Raw genomic sequence first — 17,257 nt, 5'->3', positions numbered from 1 at the left:
GTGGACATGTGTCTGTCTCTTAGATGAGCTTACACGTGTTGTGAAGGATATAAAAACTAAGCACCAAGCAGTGCTTTAAGTTTGCAAAGTAAAGTGTTTAGCCATAGGCATGTTGGCTATTGCCCTTGATGTGGCCAAGGAGCACGTAGATGAGGTGGCAAGTCTGCGTCTACCTAGCTGCTTTTAAAAAATAAAAGGAACTTTAAGTATTTGGCCTTTTCGTCTACATATTCCAATAAAAATGTGACTACAAATCATTACAAAACCACCTTTTAGGCAATGTATAGTTCACTGAGATTACTGAGACCTGGATACATTGTCAGGTAATATCCAGTAAAGATAATACATTAACACAATTATGCAGTATATTTCAGTAAAAAATAGAATAAATAAAATAAAATATTTTAAGCTGTATTTAACAGGTTAATTAAAAAAATGATAAGACATACAAGGCATAGTGAACATGGCTGCCTGTTTACCAAATCACAGATACAAAGAATGCATAGATAACCGAAGTGTCACTACAATATCATCAGGTAAAACACTGGCATCCTTTCACAGAAAATACACACATACTTTCATACATACTTTTTGGCCATGGCAGAAAGTGTCTGAACATACGGTTTAACATAATTAATTTTACAAAATTAATTGCCTTTAGTATGCAAAGCTATTTTTAAAACAAAATATCTGCAGTAAAGTTTTCAATACGTAAAGGCTATCATTCATCTTAATGCATCCTATAATTGCATATATAAATCAGTTTGCTACTTAAAGCTAGCTCAGTATTCTTGATCCTGAAAACAAATGTATGCCTTAAAAAAATGAATGGGGTTCTGGTAGAGATTCCCAATACAAAAATGGATCACTTGTTCAGAATTTTGAAGCTTATCACACTAAAATGTTTCACTGTGGAGAGCAAGATGAAAGATCATGACGACTGAATGTTGAACAGCTTTTCAAAGGGCAAAGTAAGGATTTTCTTAATGCAGTAACTTCTCATGGTATCATTGGTTACTTCAGAAGAACAGTATGTAGGCTGGTGAGAAGTATAATTCATTTCTAGAGTGGCATCTTTTTTGTCAGAACACAAGGGTGCTAGCAAACAATTCCAGAATTCTGAGAGGCAACAGAGGTGGGAGGCCACCTGCTCATTCCATCATGTTCTCTGGTGGCTAAGTTTCAGGAGTTAGGAGTCTCTCTACCACAGGACCATCATCTCTGGACAATCTCGTGGGCTGGACAGGCTGTAATGCATGTAGAATCCTGTCCTTTACAACACATTTGAGGCACACTGTAGGAAAACACTCCTGGACTGAGAGAGGGCAATGGTTTTATAATGAATACCTGCGTGAGTAATTTGGACATATTTCCCACTTATACAGGGAGTCCTAAGATTGCCCGACAATAATTAATTGGATATGCCCAGAGTAATTCTGCAAAGATTCCTCCTGACTGGTGTGGAAGCAGTGTGATTTAAAACTGGGAGTTGAGAAGCATGGGTCCTAGTCCTGGTTTTCTCACGAACTTCTGTGAGATCTTAGGCTAAGTGATTGAACCTCTTGGTAATTCATAATATTTTTTATTTCTCACATATGTTTAGTATCTTCTCTACTGTATAAGGCTCAACTGTGATGATAAGAATGTAGAAACCATTTCACAAGTACACAACAGTAGATAAACAAAGCGTTACTGTTATAACTGGATGTTATAAATGATAATTTCATCATTGAAAAGTAAATAGAACTAATGCTTTGAGCTTAGCAACTTCTTTTTAAAACAAGTGTCAACAAGTGTATCTTTACAGCTAAGTTTCTCATCTATAGATAGAGAAGCAGGAGAGTGCTATTTGGGGGAGACTTGTTAAATAGTCCATTGTTCCCGTGTATATTTTGCTCCAATATGAAATTTTTTAATCTTGAAAATAAATGGAAACAATATAAATTTAAAAATATATCTAGAGTCCAACAAATTTTAATATTAAATACATAAATTCAGAAAGGCTCAATTTTGTGTAATTTGTTGCCATGGACAATACATGATGGACAGACAGCTTTCTGGGCAAAAAGCATTCGGGTAAGATTAAGCTAGAAGCAGAATTCTAGCAGAACATTTATTTAGGAGGTGGGAAACAACATAACGTGGTGGTGGAGGTCTAAAATATAAATGACATTTCCTCAACTCCAAATTGCATATCGGCTAATTATCAAACTAAGGATGAAAGGCTTATGAGGACTATTTCATTTTAATGTTCTTTATGTAGAGAATGGCCATAGTGAACTATAATTCTCTAGCTGCATTGTACAATATAAGGCAGAAGTTTGAAATAGGTCCCACCCAAAATGCATTATGATTTTGTCAATCTCTTTCTTTTTGTTAATAATCAGTTTGAAAAGCATCTGAAAAGAAAGGCTATTTTTGTTTGATTTTAATTTCTGAAATTTAGTTTTTCAATTTTGAAGCTTCACTTTTGTTTTTTTCCAACATCCCACAAACAGCTGTAGACATGAAATGGTGGTGTCCATGTGTCAAAGAGCTTGTCAAGGAAAGCTGCCAGTTGGTTTCTATACTGATGCCAACAGCCAATTTTGTCAACCAAAGTTTCAATTTTATGAAAAACTAAAACAAAAATTCGTCATCCTATTTTTACAGCAATTCAATGGTTTCTGTTATGCAGTGTCTACTCCAATGTTGAAAACAAGGCAAAGTGCTGTAGGACTTAAAAGTTGCTTGTGACAGATCCAGTCAAGAAGACAGTGAATCTAATAACTCAGGCATCATTCACTCCAAGCACTCAGCATCAGTTCACTGGGAGGGGCGTGGCCACATCCTTCCCCGTGTGCGTGTGGAGTTATGTGACGGTCACGATATTTACAATCAGAAAGACCTTCCACTGCTCATGATGTAACTTACTGACAGCAAAAAAAATTATTCATGCTTCTTTTCATATCACACGATGGTGGCAAGACGAGAGAACATGCTTGTCTAACACTGTTTGGTTAAGGATAAATTCTCCAAAGACAAAGCATCAGCAACTGAACGGAAGGCCGGAGATAAGTTCCTCCTCTTTAGTGTAGCTGTTCAATCTCCAGTAGATATCACAGCATCCTTTCACATATGCAGCTATGGCGTTTCTGTGACAGGGCGTTTCTGTTTCAAAGTGTCAATGAGGGACAAGACCCCCCGTTTTACATTGGTTGTGACTCTTCTGGTCACTGAGTCTGCTGGCGGAGGAGGCGGTCGGACTTTCTGTGAAGGTGGCCTGGCTACCAAGCACTTCTGGTATCGTAACTGAAATAAGGCAGAACAGTTTTATGGTCGTTAATATCCCTTCTTGTTTAACGTGATTTTAATTCATCACCAGTATATTTACTCCCAAAGGTTAATGAACTGGCTCCTAAACATGAATTGAAAAGAGTTTACTATTTTTTTTTCTTAATGTGGAGTATTTTAAATTCTCTTAAAAGACCGTTATGCTCGACAAAGCTGTTTTGGCTTTTGCTATCTTTTTCTCCCATCCATTTCCACCCTCTGCTTGTTCTCTATATTGATAGACTGCGATTAATATACTTCATAGTCAAAGAGCTAATAAGGAAAAGACAAAGGATTGGGAGAGATATTATTAATTAAATCTTTCCTCAGAGACAAGTACATAAAGTATGTGCTCACAGCTGATTGAGAGACAGCATGGTAGAAAGGGCAGAATTTGAATCTAGGCTCTACCACTTGGGAACTATATGACGCTGGGCAAGTTATTACACCTCTCTGAGCCTCAGTTTCTTCATTTGTAAAATGGTTGAAGAACGGGGACCTTAAGAGTGTTAGGATTAAGGAACACTTGCAGAATGCCTAACATAGGCCTACCAACACAGAAGGCATTCATAAATGTTTCCTTTTCTATTTCCTGCTTTAATTTTAAAAAACTATGTATTGAGATTTCAAGATACATTTTATTTACAAGTCTAAGTTTTAATGGATTAATTTTTAAAAATCCATTAGCACTGGTGCCACGGACAGTTTCTGCCCTTCAGAAACATAATGACCCAATCACCTGCTTTTGTATCAATGAAAAGATAAGTAATTCTTCAAAACTAGGTTAAAAGGGTAATATGTACCAAACATTTTTCCCTAATCCAAGCACTTTAAAATAATTCCATGGCTGATTTTTAAAAACCTACTTAAATACGAATGAGTTCCTTAAAACAACTGTGAAACACACTGATGTTCCTCCGAGAAGTAGAAACTATCCTACAGCAAGACTGTCACAATGCGCTCTGTCATAGCCCACAGGCCACAAAATTAGCCCCTTTCAACCCAATCGTATGAAAAATCGACCAGTTTGTCTCCTGTGTGTAAAATACATTGCTGGGTCTGCGTCACAACCAAACTACAAACTTCCAAAGCACAGACTGATAAATGGACAGGCATGGCAATGTGGTACGCTGAACTGGGAGTTTCTACTGTTGGTTAAGTTACATCCAGTGAATCAAAATTGTGCCTGATAAATTATTTCATTAAGAGGACCCCTGTCTCACTCTAAATTTCATCAAAATATTTTCAGCTGGGCCTATACCACACAGCTGCAAAATATGCCTAAAAATTAAGTAGACTCAAAAGAATGTGTTAACACTAGAGATTATTTCAGATTATATTAAATTCATACATAGATATTTCAGATGGAGACTCATGCAGATTTGAATCAAGAGGAAAGCCGCTGAGCTAGAAATGCTGGCTGCAGAGTGTAAAGAAAGGTTTGATTTTATCAGTATGCCTGACACTGGACTGGCTGAGTCATTTCAGCTGGTTGCTGTGATATAATAAAAATAGTAAGCAAGCGAGTAAAAACTGTTTCTAGGAGAGGAGATGAGTCTGGGAATGAGAACAAACTGTAACCAGTAATAAAGCTAATTATTTAATTGTCCTCAGCATTTAAAATGTATAATTAAGGCTGAAAGCCATTCATTTTATGACTAAAACCATCTGTTCTGATCCTTCTCCATTTCATGAAATACCTAAACAGTCATCATCCACTTTTGCTTGGCCAGACTCTCCCGCTTTCTATTTTCTTCACACAGTCCTTTCATCCCATCTCAACCTCCTGTGCGTGGTCAGGAGGTTCACCTTGACTCTCCCACCCAGCTCCCCTCCACCCAGCCCTGGTCCTTTTACACAGGTGGATTTGCGTCAGAGCCCTGGCCCCATGGTACCCGAGGGGAAACTGCTCTAACAAGGGACTTGGGTGAGAATGAAGTCAGGTAATAAATGCACAGCACAGGGCTTCTCTCCCCGCTTTTCCCATCTCCAGTTCAAAGATGGCTTTTAAGATAAAAGCCAATTGGCTCTCTTCTTGTCCCCCACCTCTGCCTCTGCCATCCAGCTCATCCTTCCCCCCTCTTTCTTAACCTAGCAACGTACTGTCTGTGACGAAACAGAGACTGCCCTTAACTCCACCTGTTCCTGAACGCACGGCATCTTCTGTCCAGTCTCAAAGTCACTAACCAATCAGCAGGCTAAGCCCAACCCCAGGCTCTTCATCTACCATCAGGACCTTGGACCAACTGTAAATGTGACCCCCATTCCAATCCAGCTTCACTGGTTCTCCTCCCTCAGCCTCAAAATTGTGTGACTCTCCCCGGTCCCCAAACAAACGAGCAAGGGCCCCAAGGGTGTGCCTCAAGCCACTCCTTCACCTCAGGCCTGGTGTGTGATCTATTTTCAGGGCCCCTTTCCTCCCAGTTACTCCTCCATCCACTGCAGTCTTACACTTTCACTGAGAGTACTTTCTATGCCATAACAGAAATTGGGTTTAACGTGTTTCCTCCATATACCCAAACTCTGTAAGGCAAGGACCATGTCTTAGTCCCACTTGAACTTCCCAGAGTCTGGCCCATAAACAGTGGAGTGAATTAACTGAAGTGCAGGTGCTTCAAATCCAGCACTCCTCACCCCTAGCCAGGTGCCTCCATCACCTGCTCCTGTTTCTTCCCACTGCCACTCCTGGTTCAGACGCAGCTCTCCCCTGGAGCAGTAAACTGGCCTTCTGGCCTGTCTCCCCACTTCAGCCTTGTCTTTTCAACCCTCCTCTGCTTTGTTTTCTCCATTTTTTTTTTAAAAAGAGTATGCTTTTGAAACCTAACTTGGTCTATTCACTCTTCTGCTTAAACAATCTTTGCTGAAGATAACACCTTGGCGTGAGGTCACAGGCCCTACAAGACATGGGCCTCGCCTCCAACTACACCTGCTATTGCTAGAATACACCATGCAGCCCAGGTCTGGATGCCTGCATTTATACAGCTCCCTCCTTACTGGAACTCTGCCAGTACCCAGAATAATAGGAGCTCAAGGGACAGTTGCAGAATGACTGATGAGGTGTTTTTGTTTGAAATCATATACGTGGCCCAAAGGGCCCTGGCTTTGTTGCCTGGAGACCTGGGGATGAACGCAGGCTCTATCCCTTACCAGCCCTGCCCTGGGGCCCGTCCTTTTCTGGAGCTTCTGTTTCCTCATAAATAAAAGAGGTCTGCCTAACCGGGCTGTGGTAAGAACTGCATTCACAGACATAAAGTAAACCAAGTATGTAAGAACAATGCACTTAAACCAACTATCTGAAATAAAAATCATTCAATACACTGAATTTTTTTAAAAGTACTGAGTTGGTTCCAAAGAGCAAAAAACTCACGCATGACCAGCATTTCCTGATCACATATTGAAATTAGGGTCAAGAATTGGGAATCCTCAAATTCGTGGTTTTGAAGATTATCGTTTTCAGTGCTACTGGAGTCTGCACAGAAGCACTTGGCCCCATCCGGTCCTGCTTCCTTCGGGTGTCCTGGCCTCCTGAGACGGCAAAGTGTTTGTCATTGATTCTGCCCACAGGATGAGGGTGTTCTTACCTACTTGGTTTACATTGTACCTGTGAACGCAGTTCTTACCACAGCCCTGTTGCACAGCTAAGCATTACTTTAGAGCTTAGGCTTTGCTACTTTTAAGTTAGTGACCCTGCTCCAATTGACAGCATGTTAGACAAAAGCCCAGGGCACGCGGGCCGGGCCCTCGCGCGGGGCCACTCACCATGCAGGCGGCCTGCACCGCCTCGGACACGTTCCCGGCATTAGGCTCGCACCAGAAAACGTGGCACTCAAAGTGCTGGTTCCCAGTGTCCATGATGAAGGCAAACGTGTGCACATCCTTCCCGACTCCCATGAAGGACAGGAACCGCACCCGACACTCTACTAGGATTTCCTCTTCATTCTGCAAGAGACGCTGGTGAGAGCCCGCACTCCGGGAAGCCGGGCAACAGCCACAGGCACAGTCGGACCTAAGTCAGCATCTGCTTAGTGCGGCTGCAGACAGGAAGTGGTATTAAAAAAAAATACATAGCCAGACTGAATTTAGAAAGAAGTAGCATTTTTCTAGAAAGGTTAGTTTCTGAATGCGTCTGGGGACGCCACTGCTGCTGTGGGTGCCGCATGCTGGCATTTAATCTCGCTCTGAACTACACTGTAAATGGTGTGTGCGATCCCTTCTCTGACTGCTGCACTCAAGCCCGTGGGATCACCGGGGTAGAAGCAATGTCATGTAAACTATATATCCTGCCCATCCAGTGGCTCAGAACCCATTCTCCCAGGCAAACCCACTGGAAACCCCAGAGCACCAAGAGAAAAGGAGCCATGGGCTCTTTCCATCCGTGTCTTTCCCCAGAGCAAACAGCACATTGAATCACGTTTCTACCTAAAACTGTGTAAAACAAAAAGCTGTCAAATCCCCTTTTAACCCCCCTTTCACAAACTGGTATCCAAATAATGATGTGTGAAGAAGTGTCTGGAAGTCATTCTTATGAACACCACATCCTTCGCAGCAGCCATGTGCAATTTTTGAATTAGTAAATACATCCAGAATGGTAACTTTTGGCTCATTAACACCTTGACTTATGTAAAGGGGCAGAGCACAGAAGAAGCAACCCTGGCAGAGTGCTGAGGTAGGAAAAGGCACCACATGTTTGCAGACTCGAAGAAAATCCCACGTGGCAGGCTGGAGAGGCAGGCAGGCAGGGCCAGTGAGCAGCTTACTCCTTTTTAGAAACTGAACTGGGCTAGAAGGTGAGCTGCTCATGGATAGAAGCAAGAGCAGGCCAAGGATTTATGGTCTTATCATGACAGGTGCTTCACCGAAGCAGGATGGAAAACTGACCCTGCTACTTCTAGCTGTGTGACCACGGGCAGTTACTTAACCTCTCTGTGCCTCAATTTCCTCAACCACAAAATTGGGATAATTTGGGTTGAGGCTAATGCTGGCCTCTCTCCAGATGACCTGTGGCCCCTGCTACCATAGGACCTTCCATGAGAGAAGCGTCTCCTGTGCCCCAACCCCAGACAACACAGCCCAGTCAATACTGGAGCCTGGAGAGTGGCCAGAAAACCAAGCCCCATTAATGAGTTACTGTTAGAATCGCAGTGTCACTTCTAGCAAATGACATCAATCTCCTGGGCACAGCAGGAAGGAAGAATGAGGAGCAATGGACTAGAAGCCTCTGAGGTGTGCAGAGATACAGACACAAAGGGAGGAGTTTTTGTTTTTTGCACATAGGCTATTTTAATCACAAGCAAGCACAGCTCCCCAGAGGTCAAGCCTTGGCACATGCCTAAGTTTCATGGAAGATTACTGTATCCAAAATCTCACTGTAACCCAGAAAGACCAACTGCATCTGCCACCCTCCTTACCGTCTCACTGATGACAGTCACAGTAGCATCGGCCACGTTCATGTGCACCGACGGCCAGTCCTCCTTGCTGGACGAGGTCATGAGACTTTCTATGGCACTGTTCAGGGTATCCATTCCTGTGGATGGAAGGGACAACTGAAAAAGGTCCTAAAGCTATTTCTGACTCTCAGATGTGGGCCCAAATCACCCAGTGACAGCTATGTCCAGACTGGTCTTTTATTCGTAGTCCCAAACAAGACATTTTACTTGAGCATTTCATTGCTCAAAAAAAAAAAAAAAAGAAATGCCAGCTTTTTCAACAGAAAGCTCATGAGAACCTCCAGAGACGTAGCATGCCACGTCCTAACTGGAACATCTCTCCCTTGCTCTCTCTCTCCCCCCAACAAAGATCCCCTAGCCCCGAGTACTCAAATGCTAACTTTTTCTAAGCAAAGAAGCTTCAAAAGGGGGACCCAACAGAAGCCAGCATCTGCCAGATCCCCTGATCATCCTTCACTGTACTCTGTCAGTTAAGTAAGGCCCAGTCTGGATGGCCCCCGGACAGGAGCAGTCTGCGCTGTTCAGTGGGGCCCTTTGGCTGGGTGTTCCCACAAGCCATTTCTGGCGGGGGAGAGGTGGGATAACAACTTTATTGAGATATAATTCACACACCATACAACTTACTCATTCAAAGTGCAAAATTCAGTGGTTTTTAGTATGTTCAGAGTTGTGCCCCCATCACCACAATCAGTTTTAGAACATTTTCATCAACCCAAAAAGAAACCCCATGCCTTCCAGGAGTCCCCCTCCATTTCCTCCCAGCCCCCAGCCCCCAGCCCTGTCTCTGGACATTTCACATAAATGGAATCATACAGCCTCTGCAACTGGCTCTTTCTCTTTCATTTGGCATATCGTTTTCAAGGTTCAGCCATGTTGCAGCATGTCTAACACTTCATTCCTTTTTATTGCCAGTTAAAGTGCCCCTGCATGGAAGTGCATTTGATTTGTCCATTTGTCAGCTGATGGCCATGTGGGTTATTCCCACTTCCTGACTATTACGGATGCTGCTGCTGTGAACTTCCGTGTACGAGGTTTGGTGGGAACAGATGTTTTCATTCCACTTGGGTATAAGCCCAGGAGAACTGCTGGGTCAAACGGTAACCCTATATTTAACTTTAGAGGAACTGCCAGACTGTTTCCCAAGGCAGCTGTGCCCTTTTACCTACGCCCAGCAGTGCACGAAGGTTCTGATTTCTCCACAGCCTTTTCCACCCAGGAAATGGCTACATCTCCCAGCCTCCTGTCAGCTTAGTATGCATAAGCAACTAAATTCTGCTCCTGGGATGTGAGCTGACCACTGCATGTGCTGCTGCTTCTGGGTCCCATCTTAAGAGAAAAGCACAGGGGCTCCCTCAGCCTCTTATCCCCACCCACCACGTGACAAGGATGGAAGCAGGTGCCCCCTGAACGGAAGCCCCGGTTCAGGACGGCAAAGCCCTTCCACAGCCTGAATTGCACATCTCTGGACTGCTGGATGAATAAGAAACCCAGGTCTGCTTTGTTCGAGTCCCTGTGTTCTGGGATCACACATCAGAGTAACTCAGCCTGTCCTATACTGTTCCCCTGTTTGGCACTGTTTGTGCGCTCTGGCTGGTGACAGCGTGAGGGTCTGATTCAAGACAAAGCAAGGGAGTAAAACAGCAGACCCCACCCCGATGGGAGGATGAACACCTCCCACGCACTCCCCCAAAACTTGCGAAGCGTAAAGACAGATAATGAAGACACATACCGACTGGTTTGTCTACAGGCAGCATGCCCAAGTACTGCACGTGGAACTTCTGGACCAGCTCAGTCTTTGGTGTTGGAAAATCTACTACAGGGAACAAAGCGACACATCTTTCTTAATGGTTCTGATATACACATAATGTCCTGTGTTTCTAGAGATAAATGTGGCAATCATTCTATAAGAACAGCATTTCTTCCACCAGACACTGGGGCTCTGTCAATCAAAGTCCCGTTCACCTTTCATTTCTAGGTAGGAAAGCATTTGAAAGCAGAACTAGAATTTATGTGTTGAGATGTGACTGTCCCTTGGATGTATGCTAGGTCGCAGCTTTGGATGTCCTATTTATTAGGTATAGTTGATACCCTGAGAAGATGTAATCACAAAGAGCGCAGAGACAGGACGAGTAACTTTACCGAGCTCCCCAAAATATCAGCCCATGTATTTTTAAACCAACTGGTCCTTACCCCAGGCTGTACCTGAGTATCAAAACCACTAAAGATACTTTTCTTTAATCTTGTCCAATAACAACAAAACGCATCCTGTCCCCTCATGCTGAACCCTGTTGACACAAGATCAGCTCTAAGCCATGCACGGAGGGCCGAGTGCAGGCTCGGCACGAGGGATTTAGGGAGACGAGAAACGCCAGGGATCCATCTGAGACCCTCGGCTTCCTGACCCGCCTACCTTGCAGGGGAACGTCAAGGTTCACGTTGGTCCTTTCATGTAAGGAGCTGCCGGCCAGGGCTTTGGCATTCTTCCGTTCGGCCATAATCTGACAAAGAGAAAACGCAGCTGTGGCTCACGGCTACAGACTCCGGTCTTCAGCTGGTCCAGCTGGTGTCTGTGCCGACTTCACTTCCAAGTTGAATGGGCTCTGGTCTGTTGCCTGACCTCCCACCCATGTATCTCTGAGCTGTTTATTTCAAAAGCTGTGCCCGTTTTCTCTGGGGATAATAGTGAATGTACCTCAGAGTAACTAACAGTCTCCTAATTATTTAGAATTTATTCTTCCATTTACCAGGCTCCCACCTCTACTGAAACAACCCCCAAAATACCCCTAGTCGTATACAGAGCCCCTGGCCCACAGCAGTCAGTGGAACCCAGGGCAACGGACATCCCCTACTGCTTCCAGATGGTGACTCTTGGGTACTCTCTTCAGGGCTCTGGGGACAGAGTACATGGGTTCAAATCCCACATCTGCCACTTACTAGCTGTGTGGCCTTGGGCAAGTCACCTGCCCTGGTTCACTTCCTCCACCGCACATGGGGATGGTACTTCTGTCCCTAGTAACACTGTGTCGGTCCTGAGAGTAAGTATGAACACTCCGAAGTGTTAGCTGCCAGTGTCGTTGTTATTGTCAAATTGTTTAAATCTGTCAGCCCTCTTTCAAACTCTCCTCTGTTGGGGCTGCTAACATCTCCTTGACTTGAGAGCCATCGCTTTTCACCCCTGTTCACAGCATTGTGGCTTTGAAGACTGAAAGAATCCACCTTCACTGACCCCCAAAGCAGCTCACATCCTCATTCCCGGCCCCACCTTCCCACCCAGGTGGAACAAAGTCACTTCCCCCCAGAGCTCCACTCCGCCGTCTCCAGATGTGCGCCTGGGACGGCGGGCAGTAGGGCTGCTGACAGCAGGAGACTCGTGCTCCGGGCCAGGCCGAGCTCTAAGGGCTTCACACTGGAGGACAAGCTCCACAAGGGCCAGGATCTTCTGTTTTAGCCTCTGCTGTCTCCTCAGAACAGGGCCTGGTGCATGCACGGCATTCAATTACATTTGCTACGTGAATGGATGAGGAAATGAAACCGGGGAGCGCGGCATGCACGTGAGGAAGGTGCATCGGGCTGCGGTGACACAGGCTCTCTGGACCGGCAACCACCCCACAGGGCCCAGTCACACAGTCAGAGCAGCAGACCGCTGTGCTGTTTCTCTGGGGACTGGGGACAGCTCTCATCCCTTCCCCTCCCTCAGGAACTTCACTCCTGCTTCTCCGAGACCAGGCTGGGCCTGGCAGCTCGAGGACTTGTGGGAGTGAGGCCGTGTAAGGGTGCCAGCCTGAAGGCACGACGGTGACATGCAGCACGGGTGACATGAACCCCTTGCTCAGGTCAGTGAGTACACCTGGGGACTGGAAAGGCCTGGCTGAGGGAGGCTGGAGACAGTGTCCTGGAGGCCTGGCCACCACTCCTGGAACCCAAGCCAGCCGGTAACGTGGTCACTAAGAATGGATCCTTGGAGGTCAAAGGTCAGAGTGGCCATGGTCTGTTCTGGAACACTGGGTCACGCATGGGAAAGCAAGCAGGGTGTGCCTGGAAGAGGACGCTTAGGGGCCTGGTAACCCTGGGACCCGACAGCAGCTGAGGAGGCAGGGTGGGCACGCTGGAGAAAGGAGGAAGCCGGGAGGAGGAAGGCTCAGCGGCAAACACCCATCCAGCGCCATGTGAACCAGGCCCAGTGCGGCTCCACATGCCCTCCAGTCCAAGAGCTGCCGGCAGAGACAAAGAATCTCTCTCACTGCCACAGACCACACGTCTCCAGTAACCACGTGGAGGTTCTAGAGGGGAAGGTTTCAGGTCCACACAAGAAAGGCCTCCACGAGAGCCAGAGCTACTTGGTCCCAGAGCAGGCTCCTGAAAAGTACCAGACCTGTGGGTGGAGGTCAGTGAAGGGCCAGCAGAGGTGCGGGGATGCTGCGCTGGAGGGAAGGAGCGAGGGAGGGAGGGAGACTGGGCTGCGACACCCGACTGTCAGTTCTCCTTCTGAGGCTGCGACTCTGGTTAATGAAGTGGGACCCTTACCATCGTGAGCCAGTGACAGTGACCACAGCCCTGCCTCACCACTGGCCAGAGTGCTCATGAGCTGCGGTGTGTTCTCATGAAGTCAGTGTGTGTTCATGACCACCCCTAGCTGCCTGCATTTCCACAGACCCCCCAGAAGGAAGGGGACCTCCCTTCCTTCTGTCCGTGTTCCCTCTCAGATCAGGGGGCCCTGTCCCTCGGAAATCTGCCAACTCCCTTCACGTTTCCCGGAGGGGCTTGCTGTACATGGTGCGTCTCCACCAGCACACCTGCCACCCTTCTGTCCACCTATTATACACCCCGGACTGCGGAAGGGACCAAGGCTGTCCTCCTTTTGTAGGTGGAGCACCATTCAAGAGTATTAACAACACTGGCTGAACTTGACAGTCTGCCTGCTTCTCCCTGAGCTCCATTTGCAGGTCAATGTGCCAGGCTATCCACCCCTACCACATCCCTTCCCTGCTGGAGCAGTGAGAAAAAAGAGAGGGGCAGGCCACAGTGCCCTGACCCACCTTACCTTGGAACAGATTTCGTGGAGACTCGTGGCGATGGCTTTTGCTGGTGTGTCACATCGAAATACATGACATTTCAAAATTCTTGTGTCTCTGTCTCTTGCTACATAAGCAAAATCTCTGTGCAAACAAAATGTATCGGTACATTAGGATAAAGAACCTTACGCAACACACATTCTGGTTGTGAATGTTAACTGAGCTAGGAGCCAGCATGTCAGAGGTAAACAGAGAATGCGATGGTTAAAAAAATAAGTGTCAACAGCTACCTCAAACAGAGGAACAGTTTTATGGATATTAGGAATTCATTTCTGAGCAAAATAACTAGGATGTCCCCCAAATTATGTTTGTTGAGCTCCTGGGATCTTAATGAACAATGCTTAATGAAAACCGAATTTTATAGGACACTTCTATCCAGAGTAATAACAAATATTATGATTATAAATATTATGACCACAAAACAGAACACAGGCTCGAGAGGAGCATGAATTTGTATGAGTGAGATTGTGGCAAACATGGGGGTGCAGCAGAAGCAGAACAATAGGCTCTGATGTGTAAACAGGTGGCCGGAGAGCGGATCAGAGCTGCAGCTGCTGAGAAAGTAGACGGGCGATCACAGCAACACAGAGACACCACAGGCTGAAGTCCTGTCAAAGGCACTTGATTCTGCGCGACACCTCTCTTACTCCAGGGCCTGGGGCGACGGCAGCAGCCTGACACCTGTATCGTCAGCTCAGACGCGGCGGTGAGCATGCAGCTGGTGCTTTACTGATTTCAGCATCGCTTTACTGATGAAAGGATATCGCCGGTGACGTTACCTGGCTTCAGAAGAACCATGCCATACAACTAGATTTCTCACTCTTAGTATTGAGGACAGCGGTTCAAAGTGTTTATGAAAAATAAATGCCCAGATTTACCCGTCTGGTAGTGGATCACAGTGATTTCTTTGTGTGTGGTGCTAAGCCAGGATCCTTGTCTGTAGATATAATCACAGATGAATGTATTACTTCCCTTAACGTAGGAGCTGGCAGTGTTCTCACAGACTGTGACAGATTTTCCCCAAGACAGACTTGGCTTCTTTGGGAAGGCAGAGGGGTCTACTTGCTGGAGGCAACCGGCCATCGTGAAGGTCTGGCCAGAAAAGCCCTCCCTGTTGCCTGCCCCAGGGAGCCCTGCGGTGACTCCAGGCCAGGGGTATCTTTATCTGGCTGCCCACAGGCCCTTGAACCTCCAACCATGCACAACTGCCCTCAAGTCTGCTTGCCTCCGCCCTCCCGTGTCCTCCCGTTCTCTCTCAGTTGGCGTCGTCCATGCCAGAACCCGGGGCCTTCCTCACGCCCCACACTCCATACCCAAACCCCGTGTTCGGCCTGCTTGACCTCTTGAAAATGTCTTGAAGCCACCCCGTCCTTGCCAGCGCTGCTACCACTCAAGCATCCTAAGTGGGTTCTTGCGTTCGCCCCACCGTCTCCACGCCCGGGCCACGGTCTCAGCCTCACCTGAGGCTGGGCGAGTGCCTTCTCGGAGCCGCAGCGCCCCTGGGACACATGGCGCTCAGCCCTGGGTACCGTGAGCGTCTGCTTATGCACTGTCTTCCCCACTCCCCTCGGAGCTCCGTGAAGATGATCTGTGCCTTCTTCATCCCCAGGACCCAGCCCGGGCCTGGCCACAGCTGGTACCGAGTGCCCCTTCCTCTCACACACGGGCCCTGCGGCACCCCCACCGCCCATCTAGAAAGTCAGCCTGTGCTCAGAGGTGGCGCACGGCCTCGCTCCACGCTGTGCTCCTGAGGCCCTTCCATCCTAGTCTCAGCCCGACCAAGACAGCACATTACTTAAAAAGGAAGTGAAGAGAGGGCATCACTTTTGGAGACCATGCTCAAGGGAAGTCCTGCTGTGGTCCCCCTCCTTCTGGCTACTTTTCTTTCCTGGGTGGGTCCCAAAGTAATACACACAGTGTCTTGTCACACACAACTCTCTTCTTTAAAAATTCCACGTTCAGTTGCCATTTTTCTGAGGTCAAATCTCTTTGAAGTTCCTGTGGTCACCCATGGAAAATCCAAAAACTTTTGTCTGCATTTCTGGAGTTCCAAAATTGGTCCCACCAACTCTTCCAGCATCCTTCCTCCAACCAAGGAGCTCTCCCCTCTGATCCAGAAAGGGGGGTCTTCCCACCTGGCGACCCTGGCCCCCCTGCCCTTCTGGAGCTCACTAACCCATCTACTCGGTACCGTCCAGCCCAAAAGCCGGCCCCCAGCACCTTGCTGGTGTCTAAATGCCGACAGGATCTGCGTTCTGTACCACAGTGGATTAGAGCCAGTGATGCCCTACCTTAAGTAGTTCCTGTAATGTTCCCACCTGCAACTGTCCTCCCTGAGAGGGCAATGGATCAGGATTCGGGCAACCCAATCTCTAGTCCCATTTCTGATTCCACTGAGCTATACCACCTCGGGCATGGAGTTGGACCTCATCTCTAAGTCATGCAACATGATTTCCAAGGTCCCTTTCTGGCTCTGATGTTCTATAATGTAAGCCTCCAAGATCCACCCTGCTCCCCGAGACTGCTGGCTGGTCTCCAAGTGCAGCAAGTGCAAAGACACCGTCGGGGAGGACCAAACAGGCCCTGATCAAAAAGCGATGGATCACTCCCATCAAACTTCAGCTCTGTGCCCTCTGTTCTTTCAGATGCAACCCCTTAGGAGTAATTTTTTAAGATTACTCTTATCAATCTTCATTTTCCTTCTGGCTCAGGAGAAAGTGATTAATGCCTGAGGAGACCATCTGGAATCCACGTCTTCCCACAGGGGCAGCGCAGCAGCCGCAGGGCCTGTTCGGGAGGTTCTGACACTTTTGTTTTCCCTACAGTTTTGTCTTTTCCTGTTCCCTCCCAGGTACCAGGCTGACAGATCAGGGAGGCAGAAATCTAATAGCTGAGAGTCTGGTCCCTAATAGCTGAGAGTCTGGTAACTAACCTCCCAGGAGAACACAAGTTCCTCCTCCTCACTGTGGGGGTCAGGAGATGTGCACGTTTATTCCCATGAAACAGACCCCAAGTCACCCTAAAACAGCGGGAAGCCCCGAACATGGGGATTTTTCAGACCTCTCTTTCCGATCTGGAGCACAGACAAGCCAGACAACTTCCTTTGTGTGCAGTGAAATATGTGGCTTAGCTACTCTCATTATTACTCAGAATGGAGTCCAAACCGGTTATTTTAAAAGCCTGGCTTCTCAGCACCTGGTTTCTGAATAAGGCTGCTTTGGTAGACAGAATGTCTACCAAGACGTCCCTGTCTTAATTCCCAGAAGCTGTTAATAGGTTACCTTAAAGGGCAAAAGGGGCTTTGCGGATGGGATGAAGTGAAGGATCTCGAGGTGGGGCTGTTGTCCTGGATTATCTGGGCAGGCCCAACACAACTACAAGGGAAGGGAGGAGGCACTTTCCCTAGAGGTGAAAGGAAGGCAGGCA

At 47.0% G+C, this 17,257-nt stretch overlaps 1 protein-coding gene across 18 annotated transcripts in view; it reads right to left on the bottom strand.

Annotated features, from left to right (window-relative positions):
• Positions 1–390: 390 nt before the first annotated feature.
• APBB2 (amyloid beta precursor protein binding family B member 2) overlaps positions 391–17,257 on the bottom strand; it is a 332,397-nt gene continuing 315,530 nt past the window's right edge. For 16 of the 18 annotated variants that reach the window (XM_074348805.1, XM_074348824.1, XM_074348754.1 and 13 more), the window contains 6 exons: positions 13,801–13,915; positions 11,170–11,257; positions 10,489–10,572; positions 8,721–8,836; positions 7,072–7,251; positions 391–3,291 (listed from right to left, as the gene is read on the bottom strand). In XM_074348805.1, the coding sequence (XP_074204906.1) occupies positions 3,124–3,291; positions 7,072–7,251; positions 8,721–8,836; positions 10,489–10,572; positions 11,170–11,257; positions 13,801–13,915 (751 nt within the window). In that variant the 3' untranslated portion in view covers positions 391–3,123. The remainder of the gene's footprint in view (positions 3,292–7,071; positions 7,252–8,720; positions 8,837–10,488; positions 10,573–11,169; positions 11,258–13,800; positions 13,916–17,257) is intronic. The other 2 variants (XM_074348829.1, XM_074348808.1) reach the window with 1 other exon arrangement.

This window comes from Camelus bactrianus, chromosome 2, assembly GCF_048773025.1.
Source record: "Camelus bactrianus isolate YW-2024 breed Bactrian camel chromosome 2, ASM4877302v1, whole genome shotgun sequence".
NCBI classification, from domain to species: domain Eukaryota; kingdom Metazoa; phylum Chordata; class Mammalia; order Artiodactyla; family Camelidae; genus Camelus; species Camelus bactrianus.
The sequence above is the reverse complement of the archived record's forward strand: the minus strand, read 5'-3'. Positions and strand labels throughout refer to the sequence as shown.